The 14361-nt window shown below is 37.9% G+C and overlaps 1 protein-coding gene across 1 annotated transcript; it reads left to right on the top strand.

Annotated features, from left to right (window-relative positions):
- The first annotated feature begins 1533 nt into the window (after nt 1-1533).
- Nucleotides 1534-3019, top strand: LOC133523243 (uncharacterized). Its single transcript, XM_061858723.1, has 3 exons — nt 1534-1825; nt 1922-2098; nt 2269-3019. Exons 2-3 carry the CDS (start codon nt 2068-2070, stop codon nt 2907-2909), a joined length of 672 nt encoding a protein of 223 aa, XP_061714707.1. The 5' UTR covers nt 1534-1825; nt 1922-2067; the 3' UTR covers nt 2910-3019.
- Nucleotides 3020-14361: the final 11342 nt, after the last annotated feature.

Raw genomic sequence — 14361 nt, 5'->3', positions numbered from 1 at the left:
TGTCTCTCGCACAAACTATTCAGTTTAGAAAAAAATGATAATAGAAACCTCAATATTATTTTTAAAGACCTATCCATAGATAACCCACACGTATGGGTTTGATGAAAATAAAATTTTTGAGTTTCAGTTGTAAGTATGGGGAACCCCCAAAATTTATTGTTTTTTTTCTATTTTTGTGTGAAAATCTTAATGCGGTTCATAAAATAGATCTACTTACCAAGTTTGAACAGTATAGTTCTTTTAGTTTCGGAAAAAAGTGGCTATGACATAAACGGGCAGACAGACGGACATGACGAATCCATAAGGGTTCCGTTTTTTTGCCATTTGGCTACGGCACCCTAAAAACGAACTATAATATTTCAAAAAAATAGCACTTCGCCGTTTTCCATAGATGTTCGAGGGGTTGGTCTGTGACGTTGTACGAGTGACGAAATCAACCGCTAAAATTCAAAAATCGGCCGCCTGATTGTAATAGCAAGTTCTGAATTTGATTTGGACCACATTTCTTCAACAAAAAAATACTTTTAACGGACCATATCCATAATAAATCTAAATTGAATACCTGTTATTATTTTTAGGATTTTTGAAACACGCATCACAAAATTATAGGCACTTGTCGGTTTCCTGCGTTGGTTTATTTTTTTACATAATATTACATTTAACATTTTTTAGAACAAACGTACAAGCGGAAACGGATGTGTTCTCGTTAATGTAACCAATGACTTAAACACGCGTGTATGCATAACCTTTTTGCACTTTATCCTTCCTAGTATTATGTCACTCACCAAATAGTGCAAAAATACCTACTTCCTTAATTTTTAGAGCTCCGTACCCAAAGGGTAAAACGGGACCTTATTACTAAGACTTCGATGTCCGTCCGTCTGTCACCTGTCTGTATCTCATGAACCGTGATAGCTAGACACTTGAAATTTTCACAGATGATGTATTTCTATTTCCGCTATAACAACAAATACTAAAAAGTACGGAACCCTCGGTGCGCGAGTGCGACTCGCACTTGACCGGTTTTTATTACAACAGTTGCTAGGATTTTTTTTTCTTTATTAAGGAAAACAAACAGCATCATTTACATTATATATGAGGTTATAATACAATTGTGAGATTTCACGGTAAAGGAGCCTTATGGCGGTTGGCGCCATAAGGCCGTTGGATTTTTTCATATTTTTTGAACCTATGGTTCAAAAGTTAGAGGAGGGGAGGGACATTTTTTTTCTTTCGGAGCGATTATCTCTGAATATATTCACTTTATCAAAAAAATATTGTTGAAGGCCCGTATTAATTTTGAAAGACCTTTCCAACAATACCCCAAGCAAAAACAATTTTTCACCCCCACTTTACGTGTAGGGGATGTACTTTCCTTCTTCCTAGCGTTATCCCGGTATATTGCCACGGGATGTAAGTAGGGAGGATATGCCGATTCCAGCTCACTTTAGGTATTTATCTCCCCCCCCCCACCCCCCCCCCTCACCCCCCCCCACACCCCACACCCCACCCCTCACCCCCCTTGTACGTGTACGACAAACAAAAAGTGACGAGGTGGCCTCCAGTGGCGAAGGTCGGATTCGAACCAGCGTCTTTAGCTGACCGGGGCGTCTTTAGCCAGTTAACGTCATGAACCCCTAGGCCACCCCGTCACGGTGAAACTGGTCCTAATTTCTCGACTATATATGCAATCGTAGTGAGACTAGGCGTTATGTGAAATTCGCATGTATCGATGCCAATTTCCTATAGCTCGTTGAGCAATAATGTAAATGACTACATTTGACCTCGCTCGACAAAGATGATTCAGTTTGCACCGAAAGTTGAGGTAAGTACATATATTTATATTTTAATTATTACAAAATAATGTAGTTTCGTTTCCTGTACGATAACTCAACAAACATATCTTTTCCTCTTTTCATAGAGTTCATGAGAACCGTTTCACACGTTTCTTTACCACATGCGCCCCGCCCGTCTACACCCCACCCCTCCACTGAATTTTTCTGCTATAAAAGAGCATGTTGAACCATATTCCCACTACAGTGTCACAACGAATATTGCGTTGAAATCATGGATCCGCAAGCTTCATCACATACCAAATGTAAGTATAGTTGTATTATACTCACATTAACATTTGAGTATTTCACCTCTGTTCTGTCTGTGTAGTTTAAATAATCTATCACTTTCGACCTATCCCTTATGTTCTCAATTAGGAACACTTGCTGACTTTTAATATAAATAATAACAATATTTTTATTATATTTTCCCCAGCCGACAACAATACCATCACCACTTGGTGCTGCCAGTGCTGGTTGTCCACCACCACAAGCGGCGGCGGCGGCTGTGACGGTGGCTGTAGCAGCTCCACTTCGCAATCGTCACCCGGACCACATCCGATGGCAACAGCAAAGGCACTGTTAAAACAAGACGATGGGGACAAGGGAAAAACAAACTGCCTAGAGAGCGCTTCTGAGAGCGATACGAGCGATGAAATGAAATCTTTTTATCAAGGATGTAAAAGCAAGTGGATAAAAGCGTTCCAGAACAATACTCTGATTAATAGATGGCGCCTCCCCATGCCATTTCACACATTTAGAGCGGAAGTAGCGAGATTGTTAAAACGATTGTATATCGAAGGTCACCATGACGATTGTCATATTTACCAGTTAATTGTAATGTGGGACGATTTAAACGATGACGTAGAAGAGATAGTGGGAGATGCTCAAATCAACTATCAAGACTGGATTGCGTTATTAGGTGGCGTTACAGCGGAACTATTTTCACGCGTGGTGTTCAATACTAAATCTTTTAATTATTTAATCAATGTAATATTTTGTGTGCTAGGTCCAAACATAATAGCTTCCGGTGATTATGAATGTGAACCTAAATGTAAGAATGCTCGTACATATTAAGGTGATGATGCATTTATTCCTTGTCATTGTTTAATTTTAAATTGTTAGCTCGCTGCGAATGTAAATGTTTTAATGTACACGTATTAATAATAAATTCATATTACTGAATATAGGAATGTTTTATTGAGTGAAACCTCATTGATTTGGAGTAAATGAATATTTATTGAGTAAAATAGTTACACAATGTTATCTTTTTCTATCCAACTTTTTTCATTTAAGCCAAGCCATTTTACATACACTTTATTTCCACGACGCTTTAAAACTTTTTCCACTAGATAAATGTCATTGTGTTTAGTTTTCTGCAACTCTTGTTCATAAAAACATCCAGAGATGGGTTGGTGATTAGCGTCTTGAAGTAAATATGTCACTGGATTAGTAGTTTGCACTTTAGTTATTGTAAATATTTCCGTAGTCCAATTGCCGGTGTAGCCTTTGGCGAAAGTGGATTTATATTTACTAATTCTCACATGTTGACCGACCTTGAACTTGGCACGTGGTTTGACTTTAATGTGATTGTAGACTTTATGTAACAACTGTTTAGAGTTGTTTTTATTCACACTCGCCGGTGCCATACCGATAGTACGATGCAGTTTGTTATTGTAATATTGTTCCACTTCACTTGTCAGCTGTATCCATTTGTAGGAACCATTCATGCTAAATTGTTTCCAAATCCAATGTTTTAAGGTTCTAATTAGCCTTTCCACTATGGAAGCTTTCATGACACTATAGGTAGAGTAGTGATTGATATGATGATGTTTCATGAGCGATTTAAATTTGACATTGAAAAACTCTTTTCCATCATCTGATTGAATATTCTTGGGCTTTCTCCCGTTTTCACTCAAAATTCTGCTCATTGCCTTTGTAACATCTTCAGCGCTCTTAGACTTTAGCGGTTGCATCCAAGCGTATTTGGAAAAGGTATCGATACACACTAGAATGTACTTGTAGTTGTTATTATCCTTGGAGTACTTTTGCATATCAATTAGATCAATCTGCCATGTGTCATCGAGCCCCCTCTGAATGAATCGACGACGTGGAAATGTTTTTCTCGCATACCTGTGTATCTCGTTGACCACTTGAGCTTTACTCATTTTTCTTCAATCGCTTTCCTGGAGCTATTGCCGTTGCTAATGGTGTTTGGGCTGGTTGTGGTGCGTGTGTTTGTGTAGTAATTCTAGCTGATAATTGTTCAACCTTTACCCGTAAATCTTTTATATCTTTAATATTTGCCTTTAGCTTTGTGTTTAAAAATACTACTTGTTCATCCAATTCAGCCCTACAAATAGCATCAGTTTTAAGAAAAGATTTATGAATTCCTGCCACCCGTCTATTTTCAAAATTTACTAAATCTCGTTCCACTTTCAAGTCGTCACGGATTGTAGACTCGCTACCCAAGTATTGTCCAAACTTGTTAAGAGGCATTGTGAAAGTGAACGATGGGGGAGGCCTCATCGGTATTTATAACAAGGTAGCAAGGGGGGAGAGGCTTAGTTACAAAACATGTCTGTTTTATTAGATAACAGCTCAGAACAGGTTTAAAAACAGCTAAAACAGAAGAGGGTCTGTTTTCTTACTTTAAAATTATACCGCTCTCAGTCAGTTCCTCAACGATTGCATTGATCTCGTTCGAATGAGAGGTGTTGCCAGCATTCTGTGATGCTATCAAAAGCTGTAAACGGCTCACCAGTTCGTTGGGATCATCCCAATAGATATAATCAGTTTTAGGATAAAAAGTTTTAGTTGTTAATACATCTCTTCTACCAGAGTTCAAACATCCACCTTCTTTATGTTTCTTTGATTCTTGTGGTTGTTTAATGTAACATTGATATTTTACACTTCTATCTCCACTCAATTGGCCGTTTGGTGAGAATCCTCTACGATGAGCGTTTGTAATGTCTAAAATATTATTGTAATCCTCTACATCTTTTCTCAAAACTATATTCTTGTTTGGTATTCTTTTAAAGATAAGTTCCAACAGTCCAGGAGTTAGGTTGAATCGTGAATCTTTAATATGTAACACGTCATCAATGATTTTAACCCGACTATTACCAATATGCATTTTATTATCCTTGAGATAAACACCAAATGGTATTTTTGATGTTTTTAAAAGATGTTTCATATATTTATTTTGTAGATCATCAATACTACTATTACCACTACCACCACCACCTTCATCAAATTCAAGAGCCGACTTCATATCTTCAGCATCGCTAAACTCTTCATCTCCCTCTGTTTTTCTTTCATCATCATCATCATCATTATCAGCATCATCATTAGAATCATCTTCATCATCATCATCATCAGCAGCATCATCAAACTGTTGTGTTTTTGTAAAAAGATTATTACTCCACTTAATCAGTTTACTATTGGGTTCTTCGGTTTTAATCAGATATTTCCTTTTACGTGAATGTTTTGACAATGGTGTGGAGGTCTTTATCAAAGGGAGCTGGGGGTTATTCATTACTGCTGGTTTAGCATTGTCATCATTATTATTATTACCTTTAGATTCTAAAGCTTTAGTCATTAAAACATTGAGCGGTTTTGTAATTGGTTCAAAGGTTTGAGCTAGCGAAGTGTCAAGCAAAGTTTTATCTGCTCGCAACGCTTTTACTTTTCTCTTTACACTCTCAATGGAATCTACGAGTTTCCGTTTCAACTTTTTATTACCAAACATATTTTATTTTATAGTGTATGTGCTGATGCTGCTTTTGCTGCTGCTGCTGCTTTTGGTACGGCCGATGCTAATATGTTGATAGGATATAAATTAAACGACGTTGTTCTTCAGTAGCTGACAACATAAAACTGATAATAAACCGGAGATGACACTAAATTTTATACAATAATGAAAACGTCAAATCCTTTACGATATCGACCCTTATTAATGTCTCTCTCCTTGTCGATTGTTAAAAAAGTATACTTTTTCTGCCAACACTCGCGACAAATTTCCTTAAACTTTTCCCAACCCATATCGGTGTTCACGTGATCGTCATAGGCATGTTTTAAATTCAACTCGTCCTGTTTGAATAGCAATATAAGATTGGCATTATCACGTACCAACTGTTTAGGTATCCTACTATATGTCTGGCATAAGTAGAAACAATCTAACCAACGATGACGTCCCATTGCAAAGTACTGACGAATGGCATCTTGATCTTCCAAAGCCACATCGTCAAATACAATGACGCTGTCCTCCGCAGCTTCCTCCGGTGGGACGACTTGACTCTTATCATTGTACGTGTGAAACGGTATGTCACCCGCTTGCTCTAAAACGTCACTCAGAAACTTGTATTTAGGTTGATTCAATGATTTCGAATAAAGATAAACATTATGAAACTTTACACCGTTCGGATGTAAGAGCAGAGACAACAGAACATTTGTCTTGCCACAGTTGGAAGGTCCACAGATGAGACATCTAATGTTATTCGCCAGCAACGAGCCATGTTTAAGGGAGCGATGAGTCATTGCTGGTTTCACATTATCATCTAGCACAACACTCCAATCTTTAATAGCCAGTGACGTGTTTTGTTTTTTAAGCTTCATTTCACTGTGATGTATCAAATCGTTAGGACATGTATTTTATACTCACACATACACACATACATGATCAAATTTCAAAGGTTTAAATATTATATAGATATATAGGCATACTTTATACTCACGTACACAGTCAAGTATAGATACTTGAGATGATAACACACATTGGCGGGGTTAGTGTTAAGCATAATCCCAAACGACCTAGACGACTGCGATCTCATAGTAGCGGTGGGGGTATTATAAATAATTTAATTAATAATCTACCATTCGAAGCGCACATACCCGGTTACAATTATTGCGGTCCCGGTACTAGATTGAAGGAGAGATTGGCTCGCAACGATCCCGGTGTGAATCCGCTTGACGAAGCTTGTAAATTACACGATATTGCCTACTCACGTGATAAAACATTGGAGGGACGTCATCAAGCAGATTTGCGATTGGCCCAAGCTGCTGAAAATCGTTGGCGTGATAACAATTCAATTGGTGAACGTATTGCCGCGTTAGCGGTAGATAAGATTATGAAATATAAAGTTAAACACGGTATGGGTATGATTCCCATATCAAAAGTCATTAAAGCAAGTCGTGATGCTGTAAAAAAACACATTGCGAAAAAGAAGGATACAACTACTAATACACTACTAAAAGTGGGTGTAAAAGCTGCGAAACATTTTGTTAAAGGGAAAATTGTTAAGGGACAACAGAAACAGCGAGTCATTCCAATACCTAAGAGAGGCGGTTTCCTACCAGCTTTGATACCGCTACTGGGTGCTTTAGCAGCCACGGGAACTTTGGCCGGCGGTGTTACCACTGCTGCTAAAAATATTTATGAAATGGTCAGGAATAGAAATAATAATAATAATAATGAAAGCAAGATTGTCGGTAGAGGTTTATATTTAGCACCTTATAAACGTGGAATGGGACTCTACATTACACCGGCTAATAACGCAGCAGCAGCAGCAGCAGCAGCAGCAACAGTATCGGCAACTGCAAAAGTGGCGAAAAAAAAAAAAACAAGAAATTAGATTTACCTCCGATTGGTCAAGCTCTCACCGATGTGGACATTGTGAGATTTGCACGTAGAGAGAAAATCCCCTACTTTAGGGGTGTTTTCATGCGAGATAATCTCCCAAAGAAACCTCACTATTATGAAACTGGTATTATCAATTTAGACTCTCAGCAGGGTGAAGGTACACATTGGTGTGCCTATGCGAAAAAGGGTGATTATTGTCTATATTTTGATAGCTTTGGTGATTTGAGACCACCTCGAGAGTTTATTGATTATATAAATGATTCCGCTAGTACCAAACAACAGCGCAACATGCGAGTAGAGTATAATTACAATCGATTACAGAAATTTAATACTGTAAATTGTGGACACTTATGTTTGGCCTTCCTGTGTACCAATGCTAAGCGTTTGTTTTAAATAAATATCATGAGCATTACATGTGTAGTTTCATTCTTACATTAATCGTCTACCCGTCAGTATCATGTCTATGACATCATTCACAATAAGTCTGAGCGGTAACGAGCCTGTGTTGAATGTAGACTTTCAACCGGCTCTAGAATTGGACAATGATGGTTTTTACGAGTGTGCTCTCGTGTACTTTAAGACTTTCAACACTATTCCTAATGTTGATAAGAGCAATAATATGTTTCACTATGGGGATGATGTAATCGCAATTCCTGAAGGTTCATACGAGCTCTCCAGTATAATACACCTCTTGAACGAGGAAATGACAAAGAGGGCTAAAGGTGATGGTGAAAAATTGGTGGATATCTTTGTAAATAACAATACCTCCAAGTGTATGATATTCTCGCCAAAGTATGATATTCGCTTTGACAAACCAAACAGCATAGGGTCATTGTTTGGTTATTCAGCGAAAAAGCTTAAAGCAAAAACATCACATTGGTCGGATAAAACAATTAATATAATCATTACAAACACTATAAGAATAGAGTGCAATATTGTGGAGGGCTCATTCGTAAACAACAAGCCGTCACATGTTTTACACGAGTTTTCACCTGACGTCCCGCCCGGCTACCAAATTATTGAACAACCTACCAATATTATATATCTACCCGTCAAGAAGAGTAACAATCGCATACAAAACATTGAATTGCGCATTGTAAACGAGCACGGTAATACGGTAAATTTCCGAGGTGAAAGCATTGCACTTCGTTTGCATATTCGTAAAAAGTAAAAAAATAAAATGATTATACATAACAATAAAAGCCTTGGTAACAACACCTTCACAACTAGTCGAGATCTTGCTCTCGTCGAGAGAACTACTACAACACGTCGTATTAACGAGAGACAGCGGCAGTCACTACAAAAACAACAACAACCAAGGAAATTGACTAGAGAAAACAGTACATTTTTACAGAGTATCGGTTTCAAAGTATGTCCTCGTCATCTATCTTAAACATTGGTGAGAAGGTGTTATTCGATGACAGTATAGAAAGTATAGAATTTCACCCATACACTCCGTATAATGACTCTTTCAAAAACAACGATAACATCCACATATGTATCAACCGTCAAGATCTAATTCTACTACCGAGTCAGAGTCAAATATTAGTGGAAGGCACTGTGGAGAAAGGCTGTCTACTGGTCAACAATGGTGCTGCTTTTTTATTTCAAGACATTCGTTATGAATTGAACGGTGTGGAGATTGATCGAGCGAGAAACTGCGGCATCACATCCACCATTAAGGGACTAATCTCATACACCAAGGAAATGGACCATAGTCTTCAGACAGCGGGGTGGGAAGTTGGTGCTAAAAAGATACATGACAAGTTTACATTAACCATACCACTATCTCATTTCTTGGGTTTCGCCGAGGACTACAAGAAGGTAATAATGAATGGGAAACACGAGTTGATATTAAATCGCGCCAGTATAGATGTAAACTGTTTAGATTTAGCACCCGTTGATCCGAATACGGTACCAAAACCGCCGACTCCAAATGGTGAGATTGAAATCACTCGTGTCACATGGAGGATGCCAGTCATAAAAGTATCTGATAAGGAGAAACTGCGCTTAATGTCGTATGTTGAGGGCAGCATACCAGTTCAGATAGCGTTCCGCACGTGGGAACTGTATGAATATCCCATACTACCTTCCTCAGAACGTCATATTTGGTGCATCAAGACTAGTACTCAGCTTGAGAAACCTCGCTATCTCATTGTTGGTTTCCAAACGGCACGCAGGAACGACAAGACCAAAGATATGAGTATATTCGACCATTGTAATCTTACCAATTGCAGGGTGTATTTGAATGCACAGTATTATCCATACGATCCTTTTTCGGCTGAATTTAAAACAAACAACTATGCGCTCTTATATGATGCATTTACCAATTTCCAACGATCGTACTACAGCCGTGATCATACCAGCCCTCAAGTAAATTATGCTCATTACAAGACACACTCTCCATTAATAGTCATTGACACGTCCAGACAGTGTGACAGCTTCAACTCGGGAGCTGGTGCTATTGATATTAAATTGGAAATGGAGTTTAAAGAGAATGTACCTGCCAACACCACGGCATACTGTCTCATTATCAATGATTCACTGTTTGAGTACAACGCTCTCACCAGTGCCACACGTAAAATCATTCAGTAGAGCATTGACCACCCTCAATTGTAAACGTGTCTTGGAACTTTGAAAATACGTTTAAAAAATGAATTATTCAAACATTTTTTTACCTTCTTACACACCGTCGATTGATTGTTCCGGTGCTGGTGATGGTTGCTGTGAGCTGAGCAAGAGTGTCTACAATCTCAAACGCTGTCCTGCTGGTGCAAGTGCTCCGATTGCAAATATCCATGTATACTTGAAGTTGCAGTTTATTCAAGCTAAAATCAGATTACATACCTGTGTCAGTTTTAATGGCCATTATGAACTCACCTGTGAAGAATGGAATGCAATGTTTGCGGAAAAAGTTGACGTCATTGGAAACTTCTTTCATAGCCCAATGTGTGTTTCACCAGAGCTGATTCAGTGCGATCGTCTTCGGATGTGTATCTCTCCTGTACCGTTACTTTTACTCAGCTGTGACAATGAACCGGTGACGAACACACACCCCTTGGTGATAAACCACATGGAATGGAGTCATATCGAATGTGTTATGGAGTGTATTAACGCACGTATCGGATACTTGAACAAAATAAAGTCTACCTACGAAAACCGTCTCAACTTCTTCAAGAAACATTTCAAGATATATCACCCCGCTAATGTTCAACATGCACGCAATATTATAGGTAGTTTGTGCAATGTAAACGATATTGTCGACTCTGAAATCAAGTGTTATGCCACCGATATTTTGTGTAATACCTATATTTTCAATTGAAACGGTTAAAGTTTCATGAAAATAAAAATAAAAAACAATAACTAACCTATTTATTATTTATTTTAACATAGAACCCTTATCTTTCTTCCTCCCCTACACCAATGCAATTGTAGGCTGTACAGTAATAACGCGCAGTAATAATTGAATATTACGTCTTTTCTTTTTTCTACTCACAAAGTGGGTTCACCAGAGTATACTTGAAGATATGTAATCATTCACTTGTGTTTGGTCGACGGGAAATCCCCGTTTTCTCTAACCATTCTCAGTCAAGCCCGATGATGCAATAATGACTCACTGTGTCGACACGTGCAAATCATGTGTGGGCGTCGCATGGCGCGTCGCCGGCCAGGCTCCCCTTCCCCGCTTCGCCGCGCACCGCAGACGTCAGCGCATGGCATGATGCAACTCACTTAGTTGCCCGCAGCCCGCCTCACGGCACGACCGTACCGTTGTCTGAGCGAGTGAATTGAAGCATCACCATGGCGTTGTTACATCATTGCAACTTTTGTAACGAAGATGTATTATCAAACTGTTTGATATCTCATTCGGAAAGTGACCGCCACATCCTGCTTTGTGCACAAGAAAAGTCTGCCGACGGTGCTGTTTACATTGTTGACAGTGCCTTCAAGTGCAGAATAATTACATACCGGATTAATGGGAGTGCAGACATTTTGGATCCTAAAATGTATTTGTTGAATATTGGAGAAACGCTTGAAAAACTGATTACCATTGAACTAAAAACACATAAACATGTAAAAATAAATGTTGAACTCTTTGGTACTTTTGTGAAAACCAATGCTGAAGGTGAAGTGATACGTGATCTAAAGTCATTCAACACAAAAAACGTGGCTCTGCATAAAGACTGTATGGATTTTCCATCGTATTTTGAACAAATATCCTTGTGTATTTCCAAAAAATGTGAAGATTTCAACGAAAGGGACAGCGGTTGGGGTCTCGAGAAGATTGAGTTTCTCAACGTCAACGTTAACAAATATCAACCACTCAAAGGATCTACATATATACCACTGCCACCCGAGGTGCAATCGAAGAATGCATGTGTTAACGTGAAAAATCGTGATAACAAGTGTTTTTATTGGGCCATCATTAGTGCTCTCTATCCAGTTGATAAAAACAGTGATCGTCCCTCATCGTACCCACATTATACAGACATTTTTAACGTGACAGGTATAAAAGATCCGGTTTGTCTCTCGGACATTAAAAAGTTTGAAAAATTAAATAAAATCAGTGTTAATGTATATGGTATTGATACAGATAAGAAAAGGGATGACAGGGGTCTGACTATTGTACCTCTACGTATTTCGAAAATGTCTTGCGAAAATCATGTAAATTTGTTATATTTTGAGAGAGGTGATGTTTCACATTATTGTTGGATTAAAAATTTGTCTCGTTTAGTGAGTTCGCAAATTAGTAAGCATGGAAAAACAACATGGATATGTGATGGGTGTTTACACCCCTTTGCAAATAAAAATAAACTAGATCGACACCGAGCAATTGGTTGTGGGGGGACACTTGTAGAGCTACCTAAGCCTAATAATAAATACTTACGTTTCAAAAATTATAAAAATAAAATGAAAGTGCCATTTGTAATTTATGGTGACTTTGAATCGATTTTAGTTCCATTAGCTAATGAAAAGTCTAATACTACAAGTGCTACTTGTAACACCCATAAACATGTGCCATGTAGTTTTTCCTATTATATTCATTGTGAATATGACAATAATTTATCCAAATTTGTTATCTATCGCGGTGAAGATTGTGTGGAGAAATTTATACAGAGCATTCGTGAAGACGCTGATAGAATCATAAAAATCTTGCAAAAAGTCGTACCACCAAAAAAAAATTACAGCGACAGCACCGGTGCTAACACATCCTCAAATATATGTCATATTTGCAAGAAAAAAATTGGAGATGATGAAGCTTATGTAATTGATCATTGTCATTTAACGGGTAATATTAGAGGCAAAACACACAATTCATGTAATTTGAATTACCAATTACCAAAGTTTATACCAGTCGTCTTTCACAATTTGAGCGGTTACGATTGTCATCTATTCATTAAGGAATTAGCCAAGATTAAGGGAAAGTTAACCTGCATTCCCATTAACAAGGAAAAATATATTTCATTCGATTTAAGGATTGACGAATACAGTCTAAGGTTTGTCGACTCGTATAAATTCATGTCAAGTAGCTTGGATAAACTAGTTTCAAACCTTTCACAGGACCAATTCAAAATACTACCAAATTTCTTACCACCATCCGATAATTGTTACGAACGTGAGAAATATATGAAGTTACATACGCGTAAGGGAGTTTTCCCTTACGAGTATGTAAGTGACTGGAGGCGGCTTGAGGAAACTGCGCTACCCCCTCAGGCCGCCTTCTATAGCAGCCTCACGGACTTAAATATTTCCGATGAGGATTACCAACATGCAAAAGATGTTTGGGATGCGTTCAATATTACAACTCTGGGTGAATACTGTGACTTATATTTAAAGACAGATGTTCTATTATTGGCTGAAGTGTTTGAAAACTTTAGACAAGTGTGTATAGGTGCGTATGAATTAGATCCGTGTCAATATGTCACTGCACCCGGTTTGAGTTGGGACGCCATGTTGAAACATACCGAAGTATGCCTAGAATTGTTTACGGACTATGAAATGATTCAATTTATAAAGAAAGGTATAAGAGGTGGTGTCTGTCAAGCGTCAAACCGCTATGCTAAGGCCAATAATATATTCATGCATGATTATGACGTGAATCAGGACAGCAGTTTTATCATCTATTTGGATATAAATAATCTTTACGGTGATGCCATGCGACGCCCGCTTCCAATCGATAACTTTAGGTGGATGAGTGAAGACGAGGTTAAACTGTTTGATATATCAACACAACGGATAGACTCTGATGTTGGATATATATTGGAAGTAGATTTGGAGTATCCACATAGCTTACATGACTTGCATAATGATTACCCTTTCTGTGCTGAAACCAAACTACCAATTGAGGGTAAAATTAAAAAGTTATTGCTAACGTTCGATAACAAAACCAATTATGTTGTGCACTATGCTAACCTCAAACTATATATTGAAAAAGGGTTAATTTGTAAGAAAATTCATAGAATTCTCACTTTCAATCAATCATCTTGGCTAAAATCATATATTGACTTAAATTCGCAAATGAGAGTCCAAGCTAAAAACAGTTTTGAAAAAGATTTCTTTAAACTCATGAATAACTCCATATTCGGGAAAACTATTGAAAATGTCGAGAAAAGGGTTGATGTCAAGTTGTGTAAACAGTGGGATACTTTGCACAGCGAACATAAGCAACGAACAAAACCTACATATGGTCTCGATCGTTACATTTCCAGACCAAATTTCCACAGTGCCTCTATTTTCTCTGAAGAACTGGTAGCTGTGCAAATGAACAAAACCATAATTGTATACGACAAACCTATTTATGTAGGTTTTAGTGTATTAAATTTGAGTAAACAAATCATGTACAACTTCCACTATGATTACATGTTAAATAAATACGGTGATAATGTA

The sequence above is a fragment of the Cydia pomonella genome, chromosome 12 (genome assembly GCF_033807575.1).
Source record: "Cydia pomonella isolate Wapato2018A chromosome 12, ilCydPomo1, whole genome shotgun sequence".
NCBI lineage: Eukaryota > Metazoa > Arthropoda > Insecta > Lepidoptera > Tortricidae > Cydia > Cydia pomonella.
Note: the sequence above shows the minus strand (reverse complement) of the source record. Positions and strands in the feature narration are given on the sequence as shown.

Excerpts from the sequence above, each read along its gene's own strand:
- LOC133523243 (XM_061858723.1), top strand. The coding sequence starts at position 2,068 with ATGGATCCGCAAGCTTCATCACATACCAAAT. Across the intron at positions 2,099-2,268 it reads AGCTTCATCACATACCAAAT|CCGACAACAATACCATCACC; the intron begins GTAAGTATAGTT and ends TATTTTCCCCAG.